Source organism: Camelina sativa, chromosome 20 (assembly GCF_030686135.1).
Source record: "Camelina sativa cultivar CO46 ecotype springtype chromosome 20, ASM3068613v1".
Taxonomy (NCBI): Eukaryota; Viridiplantae; Streptophyta; class Magnoliopsida; order Brassicales; family Brassicaceae; genus Camelina; species Camelina sativa.
The window spans coordinates 13005256-13029466 of NC_141899.1; the positions used below are offsets into that span (position 1 = coordinate 13005256).

A 24211-nucleotide genomic window follows, 5' to 3' on the forward strand; every position below is an offset into this window, starting at 1 on the left:
ATTCACCCACCTATAAAATGTCTATATGAACACATTAAGCCAACTATTTTACTTTGACTTCTGCATAGTTTTTTAATTACTAAAATTGTTAGCTCAAAACATATCAAATGAAAAATATATTACATAATATACTAATCAATAATGTATCATCACAATAGTGTATGACCACCATGGAGAAAACCTCGACTCCGTCCTCATCTCTTATGGAGAGAACCTTGCGTCCAACCTCCTTCACCATAGAGACAACCTTGGCTCCGCCTTCCTCACTTGGGGAGATAACCTTACATCAAATCCCTCCACCTTCCTCCCTTGGGGAGATAACCTTGTGTCTAACCTTCTACACTATAGAGAGAACCTCGGCTCTGCCCTCCTCTTGTGTGTAGAGAACATGTTCATGTCTTTTTGCTATCTCAAATGACTTGTTCCGACAACCAATGAAAGTAAAAGCTTTTTTCTAATGTCACAAAAAAATTTTGATAGTAACTAATGTTAAATTCCCCAATGTATTTATGGGATTGTCTTTGACAAACCATGATATAGCATCTGTCTCTGTAATGCCTCAACCGTCACTTTGCTTAGTGAACCCATATCCACTCTCAATCCATGGGCTCACCTTCTTAAGTGGGCCCTACATCTTTTTCCGGCTTGTGGATCCACCCATATTCGATGGCTGGTTTGTTACGTCAAGGAGGCTTTAAAACAATAGAAAATTATAAGCACGGTAATATATGAATCTCAAATAATCAAAGATGAAAATACAAATTAAATAAAATAATCTAAAAATACTATAATTAATTTTAAAATACAGTATTAAGAGAAGTAGACGCACATATTAATTTTTGTTTGGATCAACATATTAATCTTATCTATTTCCAACTGAAAAAGAATAAAGTAGTAGAAAATTTTGGTTTAAGAAAATAAGAACAATTTCTCTTTCCATTAAAAAAAATCCTAATTAAAAAAAGTTGAAAGCAGTGTTTTAGAATAACTTAAAATTAAAAATAATTAAATAATATTATAATTTCGAATTTTATGAAATATATATATATAATATTCTTATAATTATTTTAAAAACTTTGTATTTTTTTATAAATTCTGTAACTTTTGATAATTATCTTTTTGCATTACTAATATGTTTTTAAACAAAATATTTTATTTTTGTTGTAATTAAATTCCTCTTATTAAATATTAACTTTTACAGATGTCAAAATCTGAGATTGATAACTTGACACATGTCAAAATCTTATTAATGACTAACTTTCAAAACCCAACTTTATATAATAAGATGAGACATATAATTTGTCATGTTGGATTTTAAATTTTGCATGTTGGAGAATGGAGATAAAAAGAATATACTCATATAGCAAGAAAATTAATTATAGAAAATCATATTTAGATATTAATATATTTTCTTGTTTAACAAACTCTTTGGAGTTCTTATGGATGGAAGTGCTCTTAATTTGATATTTTTTGTTTGTCCCTCAATACAACAAAACATCAAGAGAGAAACATGGTTTATAACAAATTCAACGTCAAACGAGAATATATTTCTAAAGATATGACTAGAAAAATAATCAAAAAAAAAATCGATAAAAAGAGGATGTAGTTTCAGATTTGGTTTTATGCGAGTTATGCTACGATTTGCGCAATAAAATAAAACTATAGAATCCATGAAGTAGTCTTAGTGCAGTGGTCAGTGGTAAGTCCAATTGTAAACGGCATCATCACACGAGTTCCGTTCCCTACAAATATAAATTCGTAGAAATTTTGACTAATGCACCGGCCTATTATGGCCCGATGGTTGACAACAAAAAAAACTAGATAATCCATATTCTTTGTCTAATTATACCTCATTTAGGTGTCATGGTGTCATTTTGTTACTCTCTTTGTTTCAGTATATAGGTGATTTTAGGGGGAAATAGTTTTAATTTTCATTGCAAAATATACTATAAAACTTTTTTTGAACACTGAAATTATACTTTTCTTTGTTTTATTGATTTTAAAAATATATATATTAGATAAGAAATGATATTTTAAGTTAGGAAACAAATTTATATATATATATATATATATATGTATATATATATATATATGTGTCTCAAAACTTTAAACATCACTTATATTGAAACACATGAGGTATATCTTTCAACACCTCTTTGTAGCTGCAAATGCAAAACTGATTAAGATACATTTTATGCACTTAGATTTTATAAAAATATCTGATGTAACAAAAGAAGTTATACTTCAAACATATATAATTCAGCATATAAACATATTGCATTCCCAATTGGAAGAAAATAAATGTTATAGAACTACATATAAATATATAATATATGTTGACAAACTTGTAATCTTGTGGTTTGTAATAGTAGATAACTCGAAGTTGGAAATTGCTAGTATGTCTAATGTGAGCAATACATAATATTTGAAAAGGGACGTATATTATATGGTTTGGTTATGTCCTACATGGACCATTCTTGCATCAAGCCGCAATTGACGCTTTTACATACACTTAAGAGAAAGAAAATTAAACAAATCGAAATCAAAAAGCCTTACAGCAAAGAACAGCATATAAACTATAAAGTTTCAGAACAAACTCTCAACATTTAACATATTGCGTATCTATATATGCTCCCCTTGACGATTAATAATATCTTATGAGAAAAGAAAATTACATACCGAATGATTAGAAGCTGATATTGTTAACTACGGGTACTAATATCATATATTCAAAATTTTTAAATAAAAAACATATGTATTATATTAAGTCAATTTTTAAAAAAGTAATAATTATGTTATGGGATGATAACTAATCAATAGTGTATCAAGTTGTTATTGAACTATTTGGACTTGAATTATCATTTCTAGCTTTTTTATTGGTCTACACAAAGTTGTCTTTGGTGACCACATAATTGATGGGGTTGGGACTTGGGAGCTGTGTTATTATTGTCGATTACAAAAATAAACTTGTAGTTGTTTTTTTTATGTCGATGCAATTAACATAAATTAATAATTATTTAGTCTACGGAAAAAAAAACGAAAAAAGGTCAAGAAATTGAGAACGATGGTTTTTGACTCTTTTGATATATGAGTTGCGGCCCTAATATTCCATATCTAATGTTTTAATTCCCATCTTGATTTGTCTAATTATCATATCAAACCAACTAAGTTGCTATAATTAGCCTCGATATAATAGTCATATCACATATGGCTCGGATTATAAACTGCAGCCTAAATTTTCAACTAACCCCCATAGGCCATATCCATCTTAATGTGTCTTATATGAGATGAAATTAGATATATCTCAAATCAAAAAGGTTGGTAAAATGAAACATCACTATGAATATTCAACGTTTAAATAGTATCCTATCTTCTCCTAGCAACTCATACTCAAAATACTAGATAAGTTTGGTGTTCACTGGTTAATCAAATCTCTAACCAAAAATAAATCCTAATCTATAACGTACCTCATTGTTTATTTTTCGAGCTTATTTGTGATAATACGTGATTGCTAACAAAGTACCATGTTAATTCAAAATATGATCAAGGTAATGTATTTAATAGACATCGATAGTTCAACCAACAAAACAAAATTATTAAAGGAAAACTATATGCACCTGGTTATCGTTTATTATTTTCCTTTTTAGGCTTACTTTGAATCTTTTAGTTTTGTATTTTATTAATATCTGCAAACGTAAACCTATTCATTACATCATATTACAAAAAAAAGTCGATCGAATACTTTACAAATACGAAATTTTTAACAACTTTATTTGAATTGTTTATTCACAGAGACAAATAGTGGCCAATATCACGAATTCACATGAATTTATTAATGATGAGAGCTTTTCCATGTTTTGTGTTTTTTTTACCCAAAGAAGAAGAAGAAGAAGAATGGTTATAATGTAAAAACAAAGCGTAAAACAAAATATTCAAACTGAGTTGCGCTCCAACGTTCGAAAACAAAATTGGGATCCTCGTGAATCAATCCAACGGTCACAATTCTCCATGTGAATCTCTTCAAGACCTTTTGTGTAATATTTTTTCAAACTTCTTTTTTGGTTTTATTCTCTTTTTTTCACCACTCCTATAAGTAAAGGTGGGTTATTTTTCAAGATCCAACCAGACTTATTCAACCAATTCACTTAGATTTTTTTTGTTTTGGGTTTTGATTAAAGTGAAAACAAAATAACTTTTTGCAGCTCTCTATTTTTTTTTTTTTGGGAGGGATTGATCATTATAATACCTTCCTGTATAAGTGAAGGAACAATAATAAAACAGTTTCTGTTCACTTCACTTTATCCCAATTCGAGCCAAAGTTAACTCTTTGTCAGATCCTTTTGTCTGAAAAAGAGTTCTTATTTTTAACCTTTTTTTTTTTTTGTTAAACCGATCAGAAAAACAAACCCGTTTTCCCACAATGCAAAATCTAAAATGGATTTTGAATCTCTTGTTTGTTTCTGCTCTTCTTCATAATTTTGTTCACTTCTCATCATCAGAAGTAATCTGTTCGAGCAAAGACAGAGCATCACTTCTGAGTTTCAAGTCAAGCATCATCAAGGACACAACAGGTGTTCTGGATTCGTGGGTTGGTGAAGATTGTTGCAATGAAGACTGGGAAGGTGTTTTATGCAATCGGGCCACGGGAGAAGTCACCAACTTGGTGTTGCAATGCCCTGCGAACGAGCCTACTCTTTACATGAAAGGCACACTATCACCTTCACTGGGTAATCTCCGATCTCTTGTGGTTTTGTCCATTACTGGAACCAAATTCATCAGTGGTTCAATCCCCAACAGCTTCTCTAATCTCACCAGTCTTCGCCAGCTCGTACTTGATGATAATTCTCTCCAAGGCAATGTTCCTTCTGTCTTAGGCCGTCTTCCATTGTTGGACACTCTTTCATTATCTGGAAACCGCTTCTCAGGTCTTGTCCCGCCGAGTTTGGGGAACTTGAGACGCCTTACTATTATGAGTTTGGCTCGGAATTCATTCTCCGGTCCAATCCCAGTGACTTTCAAGAACCTCCTCAAACTTGAGAGTCTTGATCTCAGCTCCAACTTGTTATCTGGACCAATCCCAGATTTCATAGGCCAGTTTCAGAGCTTAACCAATCTTTTTCTCTCCAGCAACAGATTATCCGGAGGGTTACCAGTTTCTGTTTACGGCTTAGGGAAGCTTCAGATCATGTCGTTGGAGCGCAATGGTCTGACCGGACCACTCTCAGATCGAATCAGCAATTTGAAGTCACTCACTACCCTTCAGTTAACCAGCAACAAGTTCATCGGTCACATACCAGCATCCATTACAAGACTGCAGAATCTATGGTCTCTCAATCTCTCGAGAAACCAGTTCTCTGATCCTCTACCTGCTGTTGTAGCCAGAGGATTTCCTTCTCTACTGTCCATTGATCTATCATACAACAATCTTAACATTGGAGCAATTCCAAGCTGGATCAGAGACAAGCAACTCTCAGATATCAACTTGGCTGGTTGCAAACTGAGAGGAACTTTTCCGAAGCTAACAAGACCAACGGCCTTGACCTCACTAGATTTGTCTGACAACTTTCTGACAGGTGATGTTTCGGCTTTCCTCACAAGCATGACCAATGTTCAGAAAGTGAAGCTCTCAAAGAACCAGCTCAGGTTTGATCTCTCCAAGCTGAAGTTGCCTGAAGGAGTCGCGTCCATTGATCTAAGTTCAAATCTTGTGACGGGGTCGCTTTCAAGCCTGCTAAACAACAAGACAAGCAGCTTCTTGGAAGAGGTCCATCTCACCAACAACCAAATCTCAGGGAGGATCCCTGATTTCACAGAAAGCTTGAACCTGAAAGTTCTCAACATAGGGAGCAACAAAATCAGTGGACAAATCCCAAGTTCAATAACAAACCTTGTTGAACTTGTGAGACTGGACATCTCAAGAAATCACATTACAGGAGGCTTACCTCAAGCTCTAGGACAGCTAGCGCAGCTCAACTGGCTCGACCTCTCGATCAATGCACTTACAGGAAGAATCCCGGATAGCTTATTGAACATCAAGACAATCAAACATGTGAGTTTCAGAGCCAACAAATTGTGCGGGCTGATTCCACAAGGAAGGCCATTCAACATATTTCCTGCAGCTGCTTATCTGCATAACCTTTGCCTATGTGGCAAGCCATTACCAGCTTGTAGGAAGACAATGAAGTGAAACCAAACACACGTTCTGAAGTGGCCAGTCCAACGCTGACTTTATTATCTTAGTTCCTATTACTTTTACGCATTTCTTCAAAATAGATGATATCTTCTATTTGTCTTTTACTCTTTTCTTACAATTATATTGTTTCAATCTGATTCTGTTTTCAATTTCATATCAAATAAATTATTATTACTACTCTTACTCCACTTGCAGAACACATAACTTAATCAAAGCTTCATTACTTGTCTAAACAAAAGTTATCATTTCCATGAACTACAAAAAACCCACTCGCTCACAACTACCTTCAAGATAACTAACTTCTTCATAATAAAAGCTTAAATGTACAACGATTAGAGATATCCATTTCAATAAGACTAGACCCCCCCCAAGAACGAGCATAACATGTCTAGTAGTCATCCAAACCCTCTTCTTCCTCTTCTTTACCTTCAGCATCTTTCTTGTCATCATCTGCGTTCTCAACTTCCTTCTCCTCAGCCTCGCCAGCATCATCAGCTTGTTCCTCCTCAGCATCATCAACCTCATCTGATTGCTTCTCCTGAAATAGTCATCAAATCATCTCAACATTCAAGATTCCATGTATAAAATGAGAAAAAAAAGAAACAAAGGACAACCCATACTTCCTCATCAGCATCATTGTTCTCCAGTGACTTGTTATATTCTGCCTTTAGCTCAGCAGCTTTATCCGTATAAACTTTCTTCTCCTATATGATCAAGAAACACAACCAGCGTTAAAACAAAACGCAGTAAACAAATCAACATTGAACTAAGAATGAAACAAAAAAGATAACAACTCACTTCCTCAGACAAAGACTTCCACTTTTCACCACCGCGTTTTGCAACCTAAAATCACATATATACACATAAAACAGTTGAGCCAATCTCATAACCACAACCTATAGAACTCAAATGCAGTAAAGGAGCCCAGTTAAACATATAATCTTACATCCTTAACATTAATAGATGTATTCTCCTCGCTATAAGTTTTACGGAAATCATTCCTGCAAAGTGAAAGCTAACATCAGCATCATCCTGAAGATGAATATAACATAACTAATCAAGAAAAGTAAGAGAATGAGACAAAGTTAACAATACATGAAGATAAAGAAGGCAGTAAGAGGTCGCTTAGGCTTGTTAGAGGTAGAAGAAGAGCTCTTAGCCTTTCTAACTCTCTTTGGCTTAGGTTCATCAGATGTTGTTGACTTCTTCCTGCAATAAAAAAAACAAACACAATCAGAAACTCAATCTCACACAGATAGAAACATAACCATTTCAACACAAGAAAAGAAGGCTAACGAGGTTTTACTTCTCTGCAGGCTTCTTCTTAGCCGCCTCAGTCTGAGTCTCCACAACTTGAGCTTCTGAAAAACAACAACAAACCAAATCCACAGAGACTATGAGAACACTGAAAAAAATACACAACAAGAAGGGGGCAAAAAAAAAAAAAACCAAAGAGATGATTATACCGAGATTCACTCTGATCTTAGCATCGAGACTGCAATTATGCATGCTAATAAGCGCTACTGCAACATTCTTGTTACATCCTTCACTGACGAATCATTCAAAATCACAAAATAAAACTTGTGAGAAACCCTAGAAATCCCAATCGCTTAATCTGAAGAGGGAACCCTAAAATCGAAACACAGATCCGAATCAAAGAATTAAAGGAGGAAGAAGAAGGAATCACCAGCGAGCGAAAGCACTGCCATCTTTAGCACGACGTAAGGTGGTGGTAGTAGTAGATGCGTTGCTGCTAGTTTCGGCTTCGACTCTCTTCCTCGGCTTCGGTGCGTTTGTATTCGACGATGCTCCGGCCATAATCGCAAAGATCGAAATGTGAGAGTGAGATTTCTGTATCGCTCGATTCGATTCGATTCGATTGGGATGAGAAAGAAGGGTTTCAGAGACAGTGGTGGAGAAGAAAAAGGAGTGAACTGAGAGGGAAACGAAACATTTTTCCCCAAAGTTATGGCGGCAATGTTTTTCTTTTTTAGGTCTTTGACACGGATCGTTGAGCTGGCGTTTTAACCCACCGTTGATTTCGTATACGCGAGTGTATATATGAACGGTCTAGATCTTGAGATGGTTCTCATTTTATTCGCGGTTTCTCATTGTTTTAATGGGCTTTAGGTTATAAGGCCCATTTAGATTAACCGATACTGGTCCAGCCCAATATAAGTCTTTTTGATACAAGAAAAAAGGTAGAAATTAAATTAGGATTGATTGATAAAAATATTTTTTCAAAAAGGAATAGTAAAAAGTGTTGATAACGGTAAAAGTGAAAAGAAAAAAAAAAAGGCTATGAGGCTAAGATAGGCATGTGGTGGTACAGAGAAGGTGAGAAGACTTTTGAAGGGTTTAAGGGTGGTGGTGATGGGGAAGGTGAAATAACAACTTCTCGCTTACTGTGCCCACCACCCACGCACCTCAGACTCAGAGAATCTCTCAGACTCAAGACTTTCAAATCTTTACCATTGTCTTGACTTTTTTTTTTACTTACTTTCACATTTTAGACGTCTCTAATCCACTTATATGATGGATTTGTGTGGAACTATAGTGTTAAATCTTCTTTGTTTTTCTTTGGTGTTTTAATGTGGGTTTTATCGCTTAATTAAACTATGAGTTTTGATAGATGGAATGATTATCTCACTCTCTCTCTCTCTCTCTATCTCTCTTCTTTGTTTTCAATATGATAATCATTGGGAGATTATGGAATAGTAACTTTTTACCTCCAACTGGAAATAAATTATTGTAGAGAATGTTTAATATCATAAACTTATCCCTCCTCCATCAAAGAAGTAAAAACAAAAAAAAGATAGATAGATAGATAGATACATCTCCTTAAAACATTAGTCTTGTTGCTAAAAAAAAAATAAACAAAAACACTTAAAACATTAGTCTAAGAGAAGATGATTAACATGAAACAAGCTGTTAATTGTAACCTAATAGTACATAGAAGAAGAACAACAACAAACCTAGAAACATATTACACATATCATCATCACACAAGTTGATGAAATTAAAGAAAAGAAACCAACATGAAGACATATTTTTTTCCGTTGATCTTTTTTTTTGGTTAAAGAGAGTCGAAGTTAAGAGAATAGCTAAGAGGATCGTAGTTAAAACTGATGTGTTTCTTACTCTTGTTGTGTCTTTGTGATGTTCTCATCTTCTTCTTCATCTTCTTGATCTCTGCTCTCATTCTCCATAAAATGCTCTTTATCAGCTTCTTCTTCTTCGTCCCAAGCTCCATTACCATTGTGCATCCCATTTCTTTTACTTCTTTTCTTTTCTGTCGGAAGTTAGAAACTTAGAATTGAAAGAGATAGATAGGGAAGCTGCAAAGGTACAGAGTGAATAATGGCCAAATGTGGAGATATCTAATTAATAATGAGGAGATGGAAGACTACTTATTATATATATGCAGTAGGATCTCTGTCTTTATTGTTAGAGATGTCCTAAGAGGAGAATTGATGTTGACCTCTCGCTTTTGATTTTTAATAAGTATTATTATGATTATCCACGTTCACGGTACCACGTGTTACGTGTAGACATTTTTATATAAATAATCGTATGCTATTGGAGCTTTAACCGTTCGATATAAGTTACTAATCCACAAAACAGTAAGAATAGACGATTAAAACAAGCAACACAGATGAGGGCAGTTGGAAAAAATGAGACGTAATGCGGCGATTTGAATAGTTTGTTTTTGTTTTCTTTTTTGGTAAACATGTGAAGTTGAATAGTTTGTTACTAGTCCACCAACTGTTTAAGTTTTGTTTTCAGTCAAATTTTTCTTAGCGATACAAAACGCACAAAGGATGGAACCCATATATAATGCTTGGTAAAGTTTGAAATAGACCATTACACTATAAATGCTTTTAGATATGAAATAGTCCACTACGTACAACGTTATATATGCAACCATTATAGACTATGCTAGCCGTAGATCCCATATATAGATGCACCATGTTCAAACTTCATCCTTAAACAAGTAATACAATATACTAGGCTTCATATACACACAGATATATAACTGATTAAGGGACTAACACTAGTTTATAAAAGATACGAGTTTACATATTCATCACCATTTGATTTTGAGTACCCCTAAATTAAAAAAGTACATATACATTTTTTTTGGTTAAAAGTACACTGTATTGTTTGTTATTTGTCAATAATGCGATAGTGGAAGCAAATCGGGGAGAGAATCTAAAAACTACAAAAAGAGACAAACGAAACTGAACAGTTTGGTGTTGGTATTGGGGGAAAAGAAGGTTCGTAGAAGGTGAAGAAGAGTAAGTTGTTGGTACAGCAAAAGCCCCTGTTTTGTGTTTGGTCGTTGTCTCTCTCTACGCTACGTAGCGCACAGAACACAGAGTCATGGGTTGATGACGCTACTTCACTGTCAATTTCACATTTTCCTTTTTTTTTTTTTTTTTTTGTTATCAATTATTTCACAAAAAGTAAAAAGATAGAGGTACTATAAATTCTATATTTTGTTTTATTAGGTAGGTTTTTTTTTTTTTTTAGGTAGTTGATGACAAGTTCCGTTGCATGGTTTTGGCAATTTCGTTTTCTCAAGAAATCTCTAGCCTGTTGGGTTATTGCAGTGCTTGGAGTTTATCTCTCTCTTTTTTTTTTTTTTTCTTGTTATCTTTTGTTTTATTATGTCTTTACTTTCGACAAGCTTTTCTTCTTTAAATGTAATGGCAGTACATTTGATTTGGCCTCTATCACCTACCTCAATGTATCAATCGTAACAGATTGCATTTATGGTAGTTGAGTAAATCTATTTTAAAATACTAAAACAAAGGTTGAATGTAAAAAAAAAAACTGTAATATTAGTATAAAATTGTTGAAACATTTTTCTGAAGTATTTTAGTATGAGAAGACAAAAGTTACTACCACCTCACTTCACCTGTTAATTTCTATGGAGATAAATTCAGACTTAGAACAACATACTGAGGAGATGAGTGACCTTAGTGCTTTTTGTACACAAAGTTAAATCTTGAAGATGTAACTAGTATTGATTCCTTTTTGCTCTTGTTGGCTCATAATTAATATATAGAACATAGGATTGAAGATCGACATGAAATCCAAGAAACCGATAAAACTTATATTCCTGTGTTGAGAGAACACTGACCATGTATGTCTCTCTTTCAGAAGAGCAGAAACCCAAGCAGTATTCATATAAGAACAATACACAGCCCAAACGGCTCTCTCTCTTTTTCTTTCTCTACACACCAAAGTTAGAACACTGCAGACAAAGATTAGTGACCAGAAGCACCTAACTTGGGAGGATTTTTTAGCCTCCCAAACTCTTTTGGTTTTACTTAGTAAGGTATCAGCTTTTAGTTTTTGTTAGACTCCCTTTGGAACCAAATCCACATCAAAAAGCAGAGGGTTGGGACTTGGGATGATGCGGCTTCTTCCACGAGGAAGACAAGCTTTGCTTTCCATTTTTGTTCAGGGTTGTAAGAGTAAGACTCAGAGTGATTATGACGATACTTCCTGAAATGCTAGGTTGAGTTCAAGCACAGACTTGGCCACCAAACCTCCTCTTCTACACAAAGTCCATCACATATACATGTGAGCCAATATCGATTTTTACACAATTAATGAAAACTACGGAATCTTTATTACAGATGCGTACCTTGCTAGAGAGGGAAGGCATGCTTTAACTTTCTCTAGTTCTACAAAGCAACGACTGTAGCGCTCGATCCTACATAGCAAATAAACATGTGTTGATGAGTTTGAAGAGAGCAGGCTATCAAAATTATGATACATGAACATGATGGCTTAATAAGCACATATGTTTGAAAATAAGCCAACCTTTGTTCAGCCTCGATATCTACACCAACAGATGCTGGAGCTGACAGTGATGAGTAAATTGGTGACCCATACAATCTGACCAGCTTAAGCAGCAAATCCAGGGAAACACTCAAATGCCTATATATACGATATGGTGCAGCAAAAAAATTGTGAGAACAAATCAAAGATTCCATAATCTAATGTACTGTATCTATGACCATAAAGATCGAGCCCATTCAGTATATATCTCATTGCATCCAGTGAGACATGATAAGTTTAGCAGGATGACTCTGCCAGAGTTTTCTAAAAAAGAGAATGCTTACTGATCCATGTCGCTCCCTAGAAGAGCTGTTAAGAGGGGAAGAAGGGAGGTACAATTATCCAGCGTCAAAGTCTCATTTCTCTCGGTTATTATACTCAGTACATCCGCCGTAACCTGTTATCAATGAATAAGAAGAACTGCATGAGCGGATAATCTATTTCATATATTTTGCTATTGATACAAATAGAAGATACTTACAGCATTATCAGCCATCTTCTCTATCGAACCTATCGAGTTTTTTACATCATTCCTTTCCCAATATCTACGAACTACCTGCAAATTTGGTGAAACAATTTAGAATAAAATAAACTAAGCGTCTTTCAAATCCCTACATTTTAAGAATCTCCCTGATTTTCAAGCGAGAACCAAAATTTTCAAGTAAGCTCCCTGATTTGTCAAGAACAGGAAAACCATGTCCAGCTTTTTACTTCTAGCTAAAACATGCAAATAGTAATTCTAAGAATGCTAAGCGGTCGTAGATATGCCTAAGTATATGAAAAAATCTGATAAGTATCAACGCTACTAGTCTTAATAGGGCCAAGCCAACAACATTGTCACACCTTGACTAGTTTCATGTTACCTGTAATTTAGCCAAACGAGACTGCATAGAGCTGACAAATTGATCGTGCTTTCCCATTATGTCTTCAACGATATTATCTTCAGAAGGAGAATCGACCCCTTGTTCAACTGGCATATGGTTCCCTCTTTGCTTGAACTATACGAAAGAAAATACAATATCTATTATCTCTGGATCTCAGAGGAATAGTAGTCAAATCATGACTAGATGAGTAGTTGGAAATTACTAATCACAATAAATCATGTCTATGAAGATATTCTGAAGGATTTGAAATTCCTTTTTCATAACTCTTATTCCAATTTCCCTCTATTGTTGCAATTTGCGGTCAGTGTGTTATTGCATCAAGATCTCAAGCTGAAAAGATTTAAGGCTATTATACCATATTTGAAGGGCGGATGTTTGGAACAGGCACATTTCCACTTGAAAAGTTCGAAACAGGACCCTCAAAGTTTGAAAATCTTCCCCTTCTCTCCCTGTTTATGACGAGTGACTGGAATCTTCCTGATATGGTAAGACACATGAATGAGAACCAATCCATTTGCAAAGGAAAAGATGAAAGCTGGGATGAAAAATTTACCTCCTTTCTGACTTTCAGTGGGACTTGGGTCTCTATTTGATTTGTGGCTTACCAAGTCATCTGAAACAAAGACTAAAACTTAGAACTGAGAAGATCATCTATCAAACTCAACGTAGCTACAGAAATCTTACAAGGGCCAACTAAACAAGTGATGTGCTGCACTTAAAAGCAACCTATTTTCTTAAACACAGGATTCTTTACACTATTTGCATGTTTCACTGGAGTAACCTCATAAATATTAACCCTATACACCACATTTTAGGGGCCAAAGTAGTGTAAGACACTAAGACTATCAAGTGAGACTGCCATCAGCACTCAAACAGGTAAATATTAAAAAGAAGAAATACATACAGTTTTCATCCTGGTTTCGTGGAGGTGACCCCATGCGTGACCTTGAATTACTCCTTCCATATCTCTTGTATCTAAAATCATTAATGCTTCGCTCAGTTGCACCCCGCATGCCACCTTTTCCACCAGGAAGTGTCCCTCCATCTAGTATATGATTTGGTTCAACTAGCTGAGACTCAGACATTTCAAGAACCGAAGCATTTGGCAGATCAGTGTTATTTCTGCTGCTAGGTGACCTTCGAGAATCAGCTGCCTGCAACGAATAAGGCATGGTTCTTGCAATTATGTCAAGTTCTGCTCTGGATTCAGTAGCCTGCTCTATTCTAGGGTCTGCTCTTGGGACAATCACCGGAGCAAAATCCGCTGCCTTATTTACAGGATTCGCCTTTGGGTTAGCTTTTGTAAAATTCCTCCTTGATGTTGCAGCATTAGAGACAGCTGTTGAAACACCCGAAGTGGCTTTTGACACATTGGTCGAATTGACCCTATGAGGAGTGCTTGGTAAACTTCCTGTGGCTTCAAACAGCAGACAAAACAAGAAATAGCACATCATTCAATCAGTCCTGAGATCCAAGTAAGAAGAGAAGAGAAAAATAGTAGAAGTAAGCATACATGACAACGTCCTTGGCTCTTTCGAAAAATCTGAGTTTTGAGAAACTGACAACCTTCCCAGAGGCTTTGATTCCTTCATCGAAGAATCTGAATTTTGGGATATTGATGATCTTCCAGTGGACTTGGTTTCTTTTGTCGAAGAATCAGAGTTCTGTGAAACAGATAGTCTTCCGAGAGACTTTGTTTCCTTCAATAAAGGATCAACGTTCTGGGAAACGGACAGCTTCCCGAGAATAGTCTTTGAGTTATTATCATTGAGAATTACTGGATCTCTTCCTGAGCAAGATCTTTTCTCTGGATGACCATTTGATTGTGCAGTGTCCCCAGCCATACATGGCTCAGTACGCTGAGAATGCATCCAAAAATGAGTGGGTTTGTAAAGATTAAAACCAGCTACAATTAAACAAACAAGATAATGATATGTAGGGAGATAAGGAATACCGAGAGATCTACAACCCACACGCCTACACAACTTTGATTGTACGAGCAACCAAGAAGCTTTCCCTCGTGAACATTCATATCTGACAATCTTGACCATCCAACATCTACTCCATCATGACATCTAATTGGCTCCCACGAGAAAATCTATGATTTGCACAAGATTAAACTAAAGGAATGAGGTAAGAAGAGTAGGCATGTGTATTTTTTGAAAGTAAAGGAGTAAACATAAGAAAGAATCCTCAAAAGATGATTTGTTCGATTCACATGGCATACATCTAATCTAAAAACCTATATACTGCAATTCAAAGTATAAAAGAATTCACCTTAAGACTTTCTTGCAATCCACAAAGCACAGTTTTTCCATCTGGATTAAAGCTCAGGCAACGGACCCCGGCAGTCTAGGGAAAAAGAGAATATTAAAGTACAGTGAAAAAAAAATGTCACCAATTCGACTTAGCATAAAAAATGCAGTACCTCAGGTCCACCAGAACCAATCAGCTCAAATGTTTCCAGATCCCAGAATTTTACAGTCCTATCAGCTGAACCTGTAGCACAGGCAAAAGCAGAATGTTCTAAATAATTGTAATCATACTAATTGTACATATTCTATGTAATATTTTGGTGAACGTTGCCAAAGAGAGGGAAAAGGAGCCAATATTAAAATCATGTAGGGGGACCAGAAGGCAACAAGATGAAAACGTTGGAATTCTATTGTTATTATCAACTCAACATATAGCACCATTCTAAAAGTATCTATGTTACACACACCCTCTATAACATAAAAAGAAATGAAAAATACTTTAGATGCATATGTTCTCCCAGACCACAAATCAAAAAGCTAAAAAGATAAGATGGCCACAAGAGTTTTAATTACGTAAAAAAGAAGGCGACGCCATGACACAGGTAACTATACAATTGGTTGAGCTTAGCTTAGCACCGCAACATACATTTGTGATTAGTCACACTTAGCCTAGACTATAAGTTTCTATTTGTGTTGGTATCATGTATGTCGTCCAAAAAGTAGAGAGCCTCGGTGTAAGAAAATTTTAACAGTAATACAAACCTGTTGCCAGTAGAAATTCATGAGGATGAAAATCTAGACTTTGAATTTGCCCTTCGTGACTCTTAAACTCGGTCAACAACTTTCCAGCTGTTAAATCCCACACCTGGTAAAGACAAGCTGCATATCAGATCCATTAACACACAGAAAGACAAAAAAAGAGAAGAAGAGGTTTCCGATACATTGCTTTTCAACCTAACAATACAGTGCGGGCTGAGAGAGGAAAAGAAACAATAACCAAGAAAGATGAAGCATCCGAATAATTGGTCAGGTGGTCTATGAATGTTTTTAGCAACAGAATAGTGCGTCCTAAAAACTCTCCTATAGCATATTCAGTTCAAGTGCAGAGAGGTAACACTAAATAGAATCAAGCTTATTCCTTTCAGAAAGGACTACCAAGTACCAAGTACCAACTCTCGGAAGCCAGTTCATAGTCTATTTCCAAAAGTGCAGTTTCACTGCTCCAAATTCTCCCAAAGGCAAATCCCCTAACTAATCATGTCAACTAAGCAGTGTTTCCCTCAACAGTAGACAAGATAAAATCTAATATCCAGAAATGAAAAATGAGTACAGACACGAAAGCAGCCACCAACCTTCACAATGTTGTCCTCTCCTCCAGATACAACCCAGCGACCATCTGGGGTGAATCTGAGTACATTGACTCCTCGAGGGTGACCCTTGTAAGTATGGATGCAACCCTTTTTTCTTATATCCCATATCTTAAGGTTTGTGTCTAGCGAGCCAGACGCAAAAAACTCACCAAAAGGATGAAAATCCACTGAGATGCAATTGGACCGATGACCAGTGAGAGTCCTGACAACTACTCATCATAGCAAGTTAAAGAATGCATAAGTAATACTCCATAGTACAAGTCAAATCAAGTCAAATGAGGAGGGGTTTTTAGAACTAGAAAACTTACTCTTTGCCTCTTCTAAATCCCAAAGTTTGATAGTACCACTAGCAGCTCCTGCTGCAACTAAGCCCTCCGAAGCATCAAACGTCACTGAATCAATTCCACTCGAGTGCCCATACAAGCTCTGACAACAAACATCCACAATAGACGATATAAATGAAATGCTGATAGTAAAGAAACACTCAGAAAGAGAGAGAACCTCCTAGACCACTCTACTAACTTATAACCAAATACATAATGCAGCAAGGCAAAGCAGTAGACAGGAGAACTGACCAGAATGGGATTGGGCTTACCAATAGCCCAGAGATTGACCTTCTGATCTTCCCCACCTGTAACCAGAACCCTAGACGATTTCCTTCCGATCTTAAGACAATTGACAGCAGCAGAATGTGCCACAAATTCCTCTGTGTATCAACACAAAGTCAAGGCTAAAGCAATAGTACCAGATAATAAAAAAGACCCTAGTCAAAAACTCAAACTTGACTTTGATGATGGTTAAGTCATAAATTCAAACAGACAAGTCTCCTCCAAAAGGTCTTAAATTACTCCACGGGGGAAAAATGCAAACTTCACAAAAAAAAAAAGAAGATGTAAAACAGATCTCGTGAATCAGATAAAAGCAGCAGATCAAGCACGGCACTTGAATACCAGAACAAACCCTAAAAATAGAATCCTGGTGAGGAGAAAAAATAAAAAAAAGGATACGAAGCTTGTAGGCTCGCTTGGTGGTCATGGTGGAAACGAAACCTTTGCAATGGAGCACATTCAAATTACACTCTCATCAACCATACCCACAGGAACAAAACAAAAATCCAAAAAAAAAAGCAGTCCTCAAGATCTCCGCTTTATCAACCGGTGACCCCAAATCTGAAATCACAAACGGGAAAAAACATTAAAAAAAAAAAACCCAGAAATCAATACTGGGAAAGAAAGGAGAAGACAGACGAGGAAACGAAACCGTACCCAGCAAAAGAAGGGCTTAACTTTATCTTCCAGAAACGCCAATCTCACTCTTCTCAATGGAAAAATTTTAAAAACAAATTTGGGGAAGTCTGTGAAATGGAACAGGGTTTGAAAAAAAATGAGAAAGGAGAAGTTTTTATTTCTCGTGAAAAAAAAAAAAAAAATCCTTACTTTGAAACGTCGTTGTTTGTGTTGTGTCCTCACTTACAATAGAAGAAAAAATCTAAGGAAGAAGGTTAGGTTGAAAGTGATTTCTCTTTTCTCTTCAATGGCGAAGTACAAAAGGAAGGAGAGAGAGAATGACAGAGAGCTGAGCACACAAAGGAAGAAGAGAGAGAGAAGAAGAGAGAAGGAGGCGCAGAGAGAGAGAGAGAGAGAGAGAGAAAAAAAGAGAGATCTTTTTTTTAACCTTTGGGTTTTTGGTTTCTCTTCTCCCTCTCTCTATTTCAAATTCCAAAAAACAAATTTAATTTTGTTTTGGCTTTCCATACATCTTTCAAGTACATACATACAACATTTACATTAATTACATTTACTACAAAGAACACAAATAATTTAATTTTTGTCTTTAGATAATAAAAGAAACAAATTATTTAACTTACCATTATTATTTTTTTTTTTTTGTCACACACCATCCATTTCAACCAAATTGTATTTTGCTTGCTGCTTCTACGTGTAAAAAATAATCTTCTAAATTTCTTGCTAAAACAATATGCATTATAAGAACTGTAAACTAGTTTATACATCACTATGCACTTTTTACCTTTTTATCTTTTGTAAATTGCTTTTAGAATGTATTCATACTTAACTTAAGTAGGATAAATGATATATTTGTTTTTGAAAATCATTGTAGTAAAGGAAATTTCACTTAAGTCATAAACATATGCTCCAATTGGTGACCACATTTAAAAGATGCGGTTAAAACTTTTATAGCGGTTGTAAAATAGGTAGTTAAAAAGAAAGTAGTTTAAATTAGCGGATGAAAAAGAGGGTAGAGTAAAAGAAAGCGGTTGAGTGTTTAGCTTGATTGGTTACATTATAGCGGTTGAATAGTATAAATATATTAAAAAAAAAAAATCAATTTAGTTAAAAATGAAAAAATAAATGAAATGATAAATTATTATCTACTTCATAATAGAAAATATCAATATATTTAAATGATATTAACTAAACGATCAAATGTGATATTAACAAAATTATCAAATGTATATTTTTAAAATCTTCATAATATGATAGTAACACAATCATAATCTTCATTAAAGAAACAGTGTGTTATTATCCAAATCATAATCTTGATTTACAAAATTTTCTTTATTTTTGGCTTACTAACCTTTTCTTAAAAAACATTGAAAAGAATAGCAACATATATTAAATCAAGATTATGATTTGAATAGTGAATAAAGAAATAAAAAACTATGCTACATTTTGCTTTAAAAAAAAAAAAAAAATGTGCAACCTCTCTATAATGTCAAACGTTAGTTTTTGTCATTGGTTAAGATTAGTGTTTGTAACCACCAAAAATAGGTTCTAACCACCATCTTCAATTGTTTTCTCCGACCTTGATATCCAACCGTCTTCTCCAAAAAACTTGTTGATTGGTAGTCATTGTAGCGACTCGTTTGCAAACGAGTCGTTTGGGTGCTTCCAATCAGAGCCATAGTTAACTACAATGTTATTTGCACCAATAAAAAAAAGTTAACTACAATGTTATTTAAAAAAAAAACTCAACAAATCAAAATGACTTTAGTGACATAGACTATGTAATCAAACAAATCTTAATAATGTAGTCTTTTTATATGCACACATCATATTTTTCAAAATTCGGAGTATTACACACATCTCATATAGCTATTGTAACTTTTTTTATAAATGTGAACTCCCTTGTCTTTGATTCTCGATGTCTCTCATGACACGAATGGTGTTTGGTTCATATCAGGTTTCGTTCTGCTGCCTGCTGGTTTCTATATTTATTCAGTTGAAAATAAGTATAGTATATGTATTCTGATTGTAGGAACACAACTGTACTTGTGCATGTCCAAAAATAGTTATTAATCAATAAAGGACTTAAAAAAAGGGGTGACATTGCAACTGAATTCCCGGTTAGCAAATTAATCCTCAAGAAAAGTTTTTGACCTTATTATTTTATACTGGTAGAATTGAATATTACGAAACTACTGTCGGTGATATAATGGAAATGGCGATGTAATCATTATTATGTGATTATTGCTTATACATGTTAAATAATTTATTATCATGGACCCCTGTCGAAAAAAGTTGTAAAATTTATGTAAATTAGTTATATTTCGTTTTGTCGATCTCATGTCTAAACATAGGAAAAAAAAACTCGTTACAATGATCATAATTCATAACTTATCGGTCTACGTAATTCAATCTACTACTAGGTTTTATTTCCAAAGTATCTAAAATATTTGTAATAATAACGTAGTGTAAGGATAAACGTGAAGACTTAAGAGATCCAATAGCAAACAAACATTATAACTTTCATAATGAAAAAACAGTGACATTACTTAGATAGAGCAACGTTGGATAGACAACAAATAATGGTGAAAGGTTTGGCTTGACATTAACGGACTACCTAATTTTATCATGGGGGCCATGAGATATCCCATACAAAGTACACGAAACTCAATCTCTAAAAACAAAAGAAACCCATTTGTTTCTACCATTATAGGAAAACCTTTATTTAGTCAATAAATGAGTTAAGTTACACGATTTTAATTTATATTTTTTCAAAAATATGATTTTTTTATAATAGTAATGGAAAACCAAAAACGTCTAGAACTATACTAGTAGTAATCTCTTCTGATTATTAATAGATCTTGATTTATTAGTTTTTTTTTTTTTTTTTTGGATATGTAAAAATCTTGATTTATGGTTGCAATGATATTTAAGTAGAATTGACATTTCACATTATATCGACTTATATAAATAAATCACGTTTTTATTTTTGAGTTGAGGACGAAATTCATTAGGTGGTAGAGATCAATTACGTAACATCAAGTAAACAACTATATGGATAGATGTTAATTAAATAAACATTCGGTATAATAAAGTTTTGTAACAACTTTTAAAAGACAAAATTACAGATCATTTACAAGATAAGATGACAGCCAAAAATTTGAAATAGAAACCTACAATTACGGGCATAAGCGTTTTGACTTTTAAAGTTTAAATTACTATTATGTGTCCCTCTTATTGTATAAATGTTTGGCTGCTTGCTTTTTATAAGTGCACAATGCACTCAGTCGCTAATTAAAAAGCTAAATCAATCATTGCCACCATGGTCTGGCCTGGCCTTGGCCTAGATGTGCTGTCACTAAATCTGAGTTTTGTAATCCAATTATTTTATATTCATATTTTAATTTTTGAAGCTCGAATCTCCATCCACTCCGATTTTTAATACTACAACAATCTTATAAACCTTGAACGTTGGAAGACGTGATATACATATGGACGTGTTAGTAGTACGTTAGAGTCAAGAAAACCAGTTTAATACTTTTCACGGAATCAGAACATATTCTTTAAGTTTTTTTTCTTCTGCCTCCGAGAAGAGTGTGACAAAACTCGTGATATCTGTGATGAACTTTGTTTTACCTTACGACATCTTATATTTGACTATGCTAGTCTCAAGTCTCAACCTAAGATATCTTTGTTTATGAGATATCTTTTTTTTTTCCCTCAAACACTCCATTATATTAGATTAAAGGTTTACAAGGTTCCTTCGAAAGGGAGCCAAATACACCAATAAACTTACACAGGAGGATACAATAAACTACAAGTAATAAATTTAAAACATACAACAAACAAGCATTAAAGCTTGATTTAGAACCAAAAAGGTTACATGGTAAACATAGGGGACAACAAGTCCTGAAGATAAAGAGTTGCTCCACAAAGTGATGCCACTCGAAGTAGAGGGTGACCGACCACTGCCACATAGTCAGCCGCCTTGAGAACCATTGCCGCAGACGTTGCGATAGAACGAATGCAGTGGTTAGATTCCGTACGTGCGCCAAAGGTCCCTGGAAAGGGTGGTCCCACGTTGAACAAGACGAGAGTCTTGAAAACCAAGAGTCTTTGTTTTGTTTATGAGATATCTATGGGCCAAGAATCTGACTCACGAACGAATGCGACACAAGTACAAATTACCAAACTACTTCCTTTAAGTCCAGTAAGCATGATATATCCCAAGATAAAGTCAAAGTACTTTGTTGCCCAAAAAAAAAAAAAAGTCAAGGTACTTTATTTGTCAATCATTCTTTTCTTTATAGGAAAAAATTCATCTAGTTGTGTTTTTGTTTCTATTTGTAGTGTTTATCTTTTTTTTTTTAACTGAATTTACTATTCAAACCTCTTGTTATAACCAAGGGGATCATACTATCATTTTACCTAAGTTGACATCTCTTACTGTTTTTTAACCGCGACCAAAACTTACAACTGCTTTTGTTAAAAGTTAAAACGATGGTTACCAACAGGATCCACAATAACTTAATATTGAGCACGGTCCTTTACAGCATGTCAGCTTACTCTATCACTAGCAAGTAGCAACAAAGAAAGCTTGAAGAAATCCACGGGGTTTCCAAAGACTTAACAATCAATAGGTCGATCATCTCCTATGATCAAACACGACTTGCTCAATATACAAGAACTAGATTGCATTCTCCTCTATCTCACTAGAACATATGCTATCACAGGTCCATAATACGAAGCAGCATAAAGATCATAACCAGCACCACAACCACACAAGTATATCTCTGATACTAACACTATAAAAGACCAAGAGAGAAATGATAACAGTTTACATTTCAATCCTGACCAAACATTTTCTTATAGCTCATAAAACACCTAAAACCAAACAGAGACAACACAGATTTATATACCTTAAGATCAATGCAAGTACATGCCACGATATGTAAAATCCCTTCCACTGGTCTCGTGGACGGGACCTCCGAAGAAGAGAATACTTTCAACGATGTTAGTCACAACGCACAAGTGCTAACTCATACTTAGTGTGATCTTTAATCCCAAACTCACGCTTACCAGTATGATCAATATACTTCACTGATGCTAGAGTTAATTGCAAACCCCCAAATCTAGTCTGACTAGTCACTACCAAAGTTGGACCTTGATCTTGATATGAAATAGTTTGAAACAACAACCACACAGCCTAAATTTACCGTTATGAATCAAAGCATCCACATCAAGACCCAACTCTTTCATTTCTCCCTATCTATATAACAGTAAGAAACCAATAACAACAAAGATTAAAAGCCAAATGTAGAGTGAAGAAACCTTATGTATATGATTTGCTAAAGGGTATACACATCACTACATACAAATCCTTCTCCATTCCCAGATCTCCAGTAAACACAACAAAAAACAAACACTGAGAAAGGAGAAAAAAATAATCTATGCCTGATCGTTTCAATCACTGATCCATGAACTCGAACTCGTCATCTTTAAGGTGAGAGACAAATTTAACAGGACCACGACCTTCAATCTCTATAAAGAACTCAACCTTATAGGGAAAATTAGCTGAGACTCGTTTCCCTTTCCAAACAGAGACGTAATCTTTGAGTTTACCTTCCATACCTTCCAAATCAACCTCTGGTACTCGATTCACATGATAAACCTTCAACGGAGCCGTTACTCTAACCCTAGATCCTATCTTCGCCTTCGCCTCCGCCGCTTCGATATCTTCCTCCGATGATGACGCGTCTAAGTTCACCGAATCAGCGGATTTTGTAGCGACACCGCATCGAATCGTGATTCGAGGAGTTTTTCTTGAGGTTGAGCGTGTGATTCGAGACTGGGGAGTAATGAGCGAGAGAGGTGCGAGGATGCAAGATTTGAGAGAGATGGGGGTGGGTGTGGTGGTGGTAGCTATAGTGGCGGAAGAGGAGAGATAGTCGTGAGAGGACGGAGGACTAACGGCGGCAGCGATCGCCGGTGACAAAGTCATGGTGGTGCTGCTACTCATCTCAGTCTCAGATTAGAAAATCCAAAATCGTGTTCGAAGATTGGGCAAGTGACAACTGTTAACTGATTCGCTTTTTTCTTTTTCAGTCTCGGTTCATTATTTATAGTCCCGGGCATACGCCATATTCAGGTTAACCAGGTCGGGTTTATTCGGTTGGGGTCGGTCGATACTCGGGTTATTCGGGTTGGAATTTTATAATTGACCTTATAGAAGTCGTTGGATATACAATTGTGAAACCATAACGGCTTAGTTATGTTAAATAATACTCTCTCCGTTTCAAAATATAAGATGTTTTAGAAAAGTTTTTTGTTTCATAGGCTGTTTTCAAATTTCTATGCAACTTTTAGATTAGTTTAGTATTTTATATTATGCAGTATTGTTTCTGATTGGTTG

The 24211-nt window shown here is 35.1% G+C and overlaps 4 protein-coding genes across 9 annotated transcripts; 1 reads left to right on the forward strand and 3 right to left on the reverse strand.

The window, feature by feature from the left end:
• The first annotated feature begins 4086 nt into the window (after positions 1-4086).
• Positions 4087-6372, forward strand: LOC104770703 (uncharacterized). Its single transcript, XM_010495161.3, has one exon. The coding sequence runs from the start codon at positions 4421-4423 to the stop codon at positions 6185-6187; it is 1767 nt and encodes a 588-aa protein (XP_010493463.2). The 5' UTR covers positions 4087-4420; the 3' UTR covers positions 6188-6372.
• A 22-nt stretch (positions 6373-6394) lies between these two features.
• LOC104770704 (high mobility group B protein 7-like) lies at positions 6395-8244 on the reverse strand. Its single transcript, XM_010495162.3, has 8 exons — positions 7881-8244; positions 7660-7742; positions 7500-7554; positions 7289-7402; positions 7140-7194; positions 6992-7036; positions 6814-6897; positions 6395-6731 (listed from the first exon to the last, which is right to left on the reverse strand). Exons 1-8 carry the CDS (start codon positions 8009-8011, stop codon positions 6582-6584), a joined length of 717 nt encoding a protein of 238 aa, XP_010493464.1. The 5' UTR covers positions 8012-8244; the 3' UTR covers positions 6395-6581.
• A 3042-nt stretch (positions 8245-11286) lies between these two features.
• LOC104770707 (katanin p80 WD40 repeat-containing subunit B1 homolog KTN80.4) lies at positions 11287-18326 on the reverse strand. 6 transcript variants are annotated; one of them, XM_010495163.3, is made up of 20 exons: positions 17992-18326; positions 17821-17909; positions 17563-17724; positions 17131-17261; positions 16864-16981; positions 16538-16764; positions 15948-16050; positions 15359-15429; positions 15208-15282; positions 14885-15028; positions 14444-14789; positions 13835-14347; positions 13484-13543; positions 13286-13407; positions 12910-13044; positions 12528-12602; positions 12331-12443; positions 12029-12145; positions 11850-11918; positions 11287-11759 (listed from the first exon to the last, which is right to left on the reverse strand). In XM_010495163.3, the coding sequence occupies exons 3-20, from the start codon at positions 17588-17590 to the stop codon at positions 11693-11695; spliced, it is 2514 nt and encodes an 837-aa protein (XP_010493465.2). In that variant the 5' UTR covers positions 17591-17724; positions 17821-17909; positions 17992-18326; the 3' UTR covers positions 11287-11692. The 6 variants fall into 6 exon arrangements, with proteins under 6 accessions (XP_010493465.2, XP_087361052.1, XP_087361050.1 ...); XM_087504926.1 differs by having other exon boundaries at positions 17151-17261; positions 17992-18275; XM_087504924.1 differs by having other exon boundaries at positions 15948-16064; positions 17151-17261; positions 17992-18275.
• Positions 18327-23116: 4790 nt separating this feature from the next.
• On the reverse strand, positions 23117-23906 carry LOC104770708 (ferredoxin-thioredoxin reductase subunit A1, chloroplastic). The gene has a single exon (XM_010495164.3). The coding sequence runs from the start codon at positions 23816-23818 to the stop codon at positions 23267-23269; it is 552 nt and encodes a 183-aa protein (XP_010493466.2). The 5' UTR covers positions 23819-23906; the 3' UTR covers positions 23117-23266.
• Positions 23907-24211: the final 305 nt, after the last annotated feature.

Bases quoted from the DNA above. Each gene is read 5' to 3' on its own strand.
- LOC104770703 (XM_010495161.3), top strand. From the start codon at position 4,421: ATGCAAAATCTAAAATGGATTTTGAATCTCTTGTTTGTTTCTGCTCTT.
- LOC104770704 (XM_010495162.3), bottom strand. From the start codon at position 8,011: ATGGCCGGAGCATCGTCGAATACAAACGCACCGAAGCCGAGGAAGAGA. The intron at 7,555-7,659 runs GTATAATCATCT...GTTGTTTTTCAG, and splicing joins TAAGATCAGAGTGAATCTCG to AAGCTCAAGTTGTGGAGACT. The intron at 7,403-7,499 runs GTAAAACCTCGT...TTTTTATTGCAG, and splicing joins AAGAAGAAGCCTGCAGAGAA to GAAGAAGTCAACAACATCTG.
- LOC104770707 (XM_010495163.3), bottom strand. From the start codon at position 17,590: ATGACCACCAAGCGAGCCTACAAGCTTC. The intron at 15,029-15,207 runs GTGAATTCTTTT...TGCAAATCATAG, and splicing joins GATTGCAAGAAAGTCTTAAG to ATTTTCTCGTGGGAGCCAAT. The intron at 12,444-12,527 runs GTAAGTATCTTC...CATTGATAACAG, and splicing joins AGAAGATGGCTGATAATGCT to GTTACGGCGGATGTACTGAG.
- LOC104770708 (XM_010495164.3), bottom strand. From the start codon at position 23,818: ATGAGTAGCAGCACCACCATGACTTTGTCACCGGCGATCGCTGCCGCC.